Genomic DNA, 7,699 nt, shown 5'->3' with positions numbered 1-7,699 from the left:
CCTCAGCATCCCCCAGGAGCAGGGCCTCAGCATCCCCCCCCAGGAGCAGGACCTCAGCATCCCCCAGGAGCAGGACCTCAGCATCCCCCAGGAGCAGGGCCTCAGCATCCCCGCCAGGAGAGGGTCTGGGTGGCCCCTTCCCCTCTGCCTCCTCCCTCTCAGCAAGACCTCTTGGGACCCCTACCACGCTCTAAAGGTGAAACACCTTAAATCATTCTGGTTATTCCAGCCTTTAAAAATGATCATGTTTCATGATTTACATGCAGAGACCCAAGCCCACCACAGAAACCGCTCTCCCTTTACCCACATCCTCACCCAAAGGGAGCTGGAGCAGGAGGCGGGAGGCTGAGTGCAGGAAATACAGAAGGGAAAGCGTAACACGCAACAATGCCAATGCCTATATGCACCTAGTCTCCACAAAGAAGCCACTGTGTCTCTGAGGGTGGGAGTATGTTTGTGCATGCGCGTGTGCGCGTGTACACACACACACACCACTACCAACTCCTAGAAAGCAGCAGTTTTCCCACTCCTCAGTTTAAAAACACTACGTAATCTAATAATCGAAGCTGTAATTGGACAAACTCGATAACCAGTTTGTGTTTCAGCTGAGGCCTTGCAATGGCGCCCAGGCTGGTCTCAAGCGTGAGACCCCTCCTCTGACTCCGAGGGGCCCGGCATGCCCTGGCAGGACTGTCGTGCTTTTACTACAGGAGCACCTCCCAGGTGGCATCTGCCCAGGACAGTCAGAAGACAGATGGCTGCCGTGAAAAATGAGAATGGCAGTGTGCAGAATTACAGCAAAACCTTAATGTTTCACTTTTGTTTTAGACCGGACGAGGGACCCATTTTAATCTATACGATTTCCCTTTTAACAGTGACCCCTGGAATTGTGAATGAAATGGTCACTAGAAATAAGTGTTTTCAACTTAAGACAGGCTCCCACTGAGCAGCTATTGCTATTCTTCTTTGGTGATAAACACACAACCAAGCAAGAATTCAGAGCTGACCCTGAAATACTGGCTGGGGTAACAGGAGACAGAGAATGTGCACTTCCAAATGGCAGACCCACCTTGTGATGGGCCAGCTGGCTCTTTATTCTGTCTGGATCATTTGCGATCTCCAGTTCCGAATCCAGAGACTTCTCTGACTCTTCCAGCCACTCCATGAGTTTAGTCCAAGCTTCATGGAACTGTGAAAGAAATGCACATTTCTATCTAGAAAAAAATTCAAACTATGTTTGAAATGCAGCTCATTTTTTGTTGTTGTTGTTGGTCATGGGGCTTGAACTCTGGGCCTGGGCGCTGTCCCTCAGCTCTTCATCTCAAGGCCAGCACTCTACCGCTTGAGCCACAGCACCACTTCTGGTTTTCTAGTGATTTATTGGAGATAAGAGTCTCACGGACTTTCCTGCCTGGGCTGGCTTTGAACCGCAATCCTCAGATCTCAGCCTCCTAAGTAGCTAGGATGACAGGCGTGAGCCCCCGGCACCCCGGCTCAGCTTATTTTGTAAATACAGTTTTATCATCCTTAAGTAGTTGTACAAAGGAGCTGCCATCCAACAGTGTGAGAATGCAGTGGGTCTTGACCAACGTCGCCCTCTACTCATTCCCACTGATCCCTCTCCTACCCACCCCCACATCCCTCACTTCCCTTATTTTCGTAGGACATGCATAGCATTCTCCCCAAATAGCATAGTTTAAACAGAAATGGACATGGATATACCAAAAATTCTTAATTCCAAGTTTTCCTGGCATGAAAAAAATCAATGCTTTTGTGAGCAAGTTACAGAACATCTTGACAGTGCTTGACAGAGGTGTGGTGTCCCGGCACTGTGCTCCCCATTCAATACAGACAGGGGCAAGCTCCAGGGTGTGGTGTCCCTCCCTTCCTTTCTTTTCACAGGGAAAATATTTTTGGTTTTAGAAATTTTAACAGCTTTTTGCTTGTTTGTTGTTGTTCTGGTCTACTCTGTCTCATTGGTAAATCTGGGTTTACTTATAAGGAGTTTAACTCCTTTGTTTTAAGAAAAAAAGGAATGCAAAGGCTGGGAGAATGAGTTCATAAATTGCTTTTAAATGCTGTGCTGGTGCTGAGCTTGAACTCAAGGCCTGGGTGCTACCCTCAGCTTCTCACTTAAGACTACAACTCTACCACTGAGTTAAAGCTCCATATTTTTTTTGGTGGTTAACTGGAGATAAGTCTGATAAACTTTCCTGTCCAGGCTGGCTTGGAACTATGATTCTCAGGTCTTAGACTTTGGAGTAGTGAAGACTACAGGCATGAGCCACACCAGTGCCTGGCATAAACTTTTGTTTTTTTCCCCCAAGTGCTATTTTATCTTTACAAAGAGCCCAACCTCCTTACTGTTGTTATCCAAACTGTCAAATTAACTACGTCTCACATACTGATTTTATACACACAAGAAAATTGCAATTCTCTTTGCTACCTTGAACGTGCCAAGTATTTTTGATCAATGTCTGTTTGATTTTAATCATTGTCTCTCTTCTGCTTACCTTACACAAGAATTTGTGGGCACTAACTTTGGATACCTATCTGTGGTATCCAAATATTGATACCAACAATAAGTTACTTGTTAATTTGCTAGTTAATAATTAACTTAAATGACGTGATATCTAACAAAAGCTGAAACAATGCATGTGAAATTCAAGTCTCACGAACAACACAGGCCTGGCAGGGCCTGCAGCGGGGCGTGGCTCTGCCGTGGCTTGGTACCCTGTGGCACCCTGTCCCCAGAGGCTACCTCCTGTGCACCTGCTCGCTGCCCTCCTGCAGCACAAATCAACCTCACATAAAACAATCCGCGAAGCCAGAACAGACCCAGAAGGTGCCAAAGACGGAGCACTATGACGACTGACATCTGAGCCCAGAACCGAGCAAGAACAAGGAGAGGAGGGAAAGAGACAGCTAGCTAAGGCACTAGAAATCCCGACTGCAAGTCATAGCTCTGGCAGCCAGTAATCAGATGGAAAGCACAGCCACACAGGTCCTAATGCTGCTCCCATGCCCACAGCCACTCTGAACCCACAAAAAGAGACAATCCTATCTAGTTGTGTGAAAACAGTGAGAAACAGTCATAGAGATATTCAATGAGACAATAAAACTAAGCGGAGAAAGGAGGAAACTGGTGATCAGCTGGCCGCTGCTGTTCAAGAAACCTCTGCAAATGGGGGATGCGTGAACTACAGGCCGCACCACACCACGGTGTGGAGAGGGAGCCGTCACGCTCAACACTGGTGCTGCCACAGGGTCACCGTCAGGCAGTGTGAGCCATGGGGTCACCAGGGACCCCACAGGCGGAAGGCAGGCCTCTGGGCCTGTGCTGATAATTCTGTAGAGCTAAGAAACACTATTGTAAATATACAAAAGGAATACTCTCCACTCCCAAGAAAGCAGCCAGGGATCGAAGCTGCGCCAGAGGCCCCCTGAGACACTGACCCCTGTTCTCCACTCGAGATCTGTGGCGCCAAGCCATGAGGACTCGACCTGGCAGTGCCAAGGTCTCTGCCACCACGCGGTGAGCTGTCGACCCTGGAACACTGCCTCACTCACGTGAGCCTGGAGCCCCACACTAAAGGCCACAGAACCAGCATCAGAGAGAAGCAGCCCCCGAGTGTGCCACTGGACCCAGCCCACAACCACGTGTCCCGCTGGATCCAGCCTGCACATACTCTGTAGCCAGACGCTGTATAATGCCACGTCAGAGAGCCGTGGGTAAGGGTGGATTACCTGCTTGGCCCGCTTCCTCGCCTCGTCCAGGGACCGTCCCCTCTCCACTAACCGCTGGACCACATTCTCCCACCGGCTCTGCACGCTGATCAGAAGGTTCTTGATGAGGACAACATCTTGTTTCTGACTAAAGTATTTCAGGTGCGTTCCAGTTTTGTCCAGTTCTACGATCTGCTCCCGGTGAGAATTTACTTCATTGGCAAAGACCTTTCCCAGGAAAAAGAGGCCATAATTAAAAACAAGGGGAAGACAGTCGGTTCTTAAAAACGTTTCTGGTATAATACAGACCACATGTTGTTTTCAAGGACAAACCACCCAGCTCCTGTGGGGTCCTATGAGCTGCCACACACCTTGTGCTCATCAATCTGAAACAAGACTGTGTCGAGGATAAGGCTTGGCCGAGAAGCCAGGTTTAGAGTCTGCTCGGCCTGGGTGAGCCAGTTGATGAAGTCCTGCAGGGAGGTATGGAACTCCACGGCCACGCTGAGTGCCTCTTCCAGCTTAGTCTGTGAAGACAGGTTGGGCAGCAGTGAGTCAGGGAGCCCACGGGGCAGTTACTGGTTGTCCCTGAGGGACCTCTCTTTCTGGAAGATTCCTAGCCCAACACTGCACACACAGCACTGCCCCAGCCAGTTCATCACTGCAATGCCTGCACAGAAATACACGCTGTACCTACAAGGGAAAAATCAAACTCCTCTGAGGAAGTACTTGGCTACTGCTAAAAATACTTACATATGCTAAGCTGTGTTTTTATCCAATTAACAACAGAACCTGAAAAGGGAAATATTGACATTTGTCCATTGATAGCTGGGGGTCGCAATCCCTCTATCAGAGATGGCGTTTAATCTCTTAGCTCTAGCCTGTTTTTCCCTTAGAGCACGAAACAGAATGAGGTCTGAAGACTGCTACTGCGGTTTCAAAAGAAGTGATGAAAATCGTCATTGCTCAGAAATCAAATCTCTTTTCTATTTCTATGTGAGTGCTTATAAAATAACTAACACAGACACCTCACTCTCAATCTCCTCCTCCTGGACTTACTCAGGGTGGTTAGAAAAGAATTACTTAACAACATAGGACCTGAGTGGTCCATGATATTTAAAAGCATACCAAGTAACAACTGATCTGTGGGTCACCTTTATCTATGTTGAACAGACTGCGCTCGCTCTCTTGTGTCAGAAATCGCCATGGGCAGAGCACACAACCCAGGCATTTAGGTGTGAGGCATGCACACTAATACTCCTGGTAGCTCACTGACACAAGGGAGAAAGCAGGAATGGCACAAAAGCAGTACAGGTCCTGTCACACCAGCCGGAGCACACACATGGGTCCTGACACACTCGTGGAGCACACTCAGGGGTCCTGTCACACTCCTGGAGCACACGCACAGGTCCTGTCACCCTCTTGGAGCACACACATGGGTCCTGCCACACCAGCCGGAGCACGCTCACAGGTCCTGCCACACCAGCCGGAGCACACACACAGGTCCTGTCACACCAGCCAGAGCACACACACAGGTCCTGTCACAACAGCCGGAGCACACACACACGGGTCCTGTCACACTCCTGGAGCACACGCACAGGTCCTGCCACACCAGCTGGAGCACACTCAGGGGTCCTGTCACACTCTTGGAGCACACTAAGGGGTCCTGTCACACTCTTGGAGCACACTCAGGGGTCCTGTCACCCTCTTGGAGCACACTCAGGGGTCCTGTCACACCAGCCGGAGCACACACACAGGTCCTGTCACACCAGCTGGAGCACACACACAGGTCCTGCCACACCAGCCGGAGCACACTAAGGGGTCCTGTCACACTCCTGGAGCACACGCACGGGTCCTGCCACACCAGCCGGAGCACACTCAGGGGTCCTGTCACACTCTTGGAGCACACTCAGGGGTCCTGTCACCCTCTTGGAGCACACTCAGGGGTCCTGACACACTCTTGGAGCACACGCGCGGGTCCTGACACACTCTTGGAGCACACTCAGGGGTCCTGTCACACTCTTGGAGCACACTCAGGGGTCCTGACACACTCTTGGAGCACACTCAGGGGTCCTGACACACTCTTGGAGCACACGCACGGGTCCTGACACACTCTTGGAGCACACGCACGGGTCCTGACACACTCTTGGAGCACACTCAGGGGTCCTGACACACTCTTGGAGCACACTCAGGGGTCCTGACACACTCTTGGAGCACACTCAGGGGTCCTGACACACTCTTGGAGCACACTCAGGCGTCCTGACACACTCTTGGAGCACACTCAGGGGTCCTGACACACTCTTGGAGCACACGCACGGGTTCTGACACACTCTTGGAGCACACGCACAGGTCCTGACACACTCTTGGAGCACACGCACAGGTCCTGACACACTCTTGGAGCACACGCACAGGTCCTGACACACTCTTGGAGCACATACTTTCCTCTCCTTGAGCTTGGTCTCCACTGACTCCCACTTCTCTTTCAGGTGAGTTAAGTCTTGGTTGATGTTGGTCTCCGCAGAGTCTGTGAGCATCTGCTGGCCCCTCTGCATCAGACTCCTGTACGTTTCTTCTTTGGCAGCAAAGGCAGTACAGATGTCCTAAGGAGACATTGGAAGACTTAAAAGAGTTCCATTTTTCTAGGGAATCTGTCCCAAACCCCATACCACATTTTCATCTTCCGACCTGCAGAGCAGTTCTAGCACACAGATGCAGCACTTTCCATTACAATGAGTTATCTAGTGATAACCCAACCACTGAAAGCCTCAGAAACCGCTATTGCTATCAGTGATTCTGCCTGCTAAGTTCTGAAGCAAGTTTACTTATGCACTGTCAAGAAAGGTGGCAGGCTGAAGAGTGGCTATGCAGTTCTGTGACCTTGAACAAGGTATTTGACCTTTCTGACCTTCTGTAAACAGAAGGACTCTTACATCCCCCTGTGCAACCATGGCCTCTGTGGTCTAATTCCATCCTGTTCTTAGAGCACATGCGATGGACAGAAGGCAGAGGGCCCATCCAGCAAGAGGCTCAGGTTGTCATCCAGCCGCTCAAGGTAGAAGAGCCACAGGGTGGTGCTGCCCACGCCCAGCCAGAACCCTTCTGGAAGGCACGCGTGTGCATCTCCTACAGAACCTGAGAGAAATCTGCTGAAGTCCAGAACTAAGACCAGGGAAACAACTTCACGGAGACCAGTTTGGTCACTGGTTCAACTATAATGTGGTCAGAGAATCATGGTTCCTATGTCCTCTATGACACTCAAATTTTCAGCTTTAAAATGTGATTTTTGTTTATTTTGGTCTCACTGTAAGTAGTATAGTCTGGCCTCAAACTCGAAATGCTCTTGCCTCAGCTGCCAAAGTGCTGAGATTATAGGCATTCACACCATGCCTGGCCTGATGATTATGGTGATTTTTCTTCATCCTTCAAGGCTCAACAATTTGTAACTTCCACAGTGCTATATTACTACCAGGCAAACTTCATTGCTCTGTATGAGGGAGTTCCCGTCTCACAATGTCTAGACTTCTAAAACCCCTTTTTCCATGATCTCACATGTCTTAAAAACTTGAATCATTAAGTGATGTTGTTTACAGCACTTACCCAGTGATCCCTGCTGTCAAACGCATCTCTTAGTTGTGTGTTCTCTATCACGAGCTGTGCAGTGCCAGGGACTCCCTGAGGCCTGTCTGTTAGCTGGTGGCCCGCAGAGCAAGGAAAGTCATACGTACCGTGTGGGCATCCAGCTGTTCCTTGGCGGTTTCTGGTAAACCACCCAGAGGCTTGGATGCCAACAGGTGACGCTCCGTGTCAGCCAGCCACTGCTGCAAATCTTCAATTTCACCATGGAAACCTTTGGCCTGGAGTGATGGGAAATGTTACATTTGGGCCACAGAACACTGTCACTTTCACGCAGAAGACAAGCCTCACACGGGCCCCGCCTGCACAGCCAGGCTGGTGCGTCTGCCCTGCCTGCCCT

General features: G+C 50.1%; 1 protein-coding gene across 1 annotated transcript in view; it reads right to left on the bottom strand.

Moving 5' to 3' along the window:
- The window catches only part of Dst (dystonin), a 287,116-nt gene that overhangs the window by 26,513 nt on the left and 252,904 nt on the right, over positions 1-7,699 (bottom strand). The window contains exons 74-78 of the mRNA XM_013019154.1: positions 7,452-7,580; positions 6,165-6,326; positions 4,098-4,253; positions 3,748-3,954; positions 1,070-1,189 (exon numbers count right to left, since the gene is read on the bottom strand). Coding sequence (XP_012874608.1) covers positions 1,070-1,189; positions 3,748-3,954; positions 4,098-4,253; positions 6,165-6,326; positions 7,452-7,580 — 774 coding nt within the window. The remainder of the gene's footprint in view (positions 1-1,069; positions 1,190-3,747; positions 3,955-4,097; positions 4,254-6,164; positions 6,327-7,451; positions 7,581-7,699) is intronic.

Source organism: Dipodomys ordii, unplaced genomic scaffold, assembly GCF_000151885.1.
Source record: "Dipodomys ordii isolate 6190 unplaced genomic scaffold, Dord_2.0 Scaffold44, whole genome shotgun sequence".
Taxonomy (NCBI): Eukaryota; Metazoa; Chordata; class Mammalia; order Rodentia; family Heteromyidae; genus Dipodomys; species Dipodomys ordii.
The sequence above is the reverse complement of the archived record's forward strand: the minus strand, read 5'-3'. Positions and strand labels throughout refer to the sequence as shown.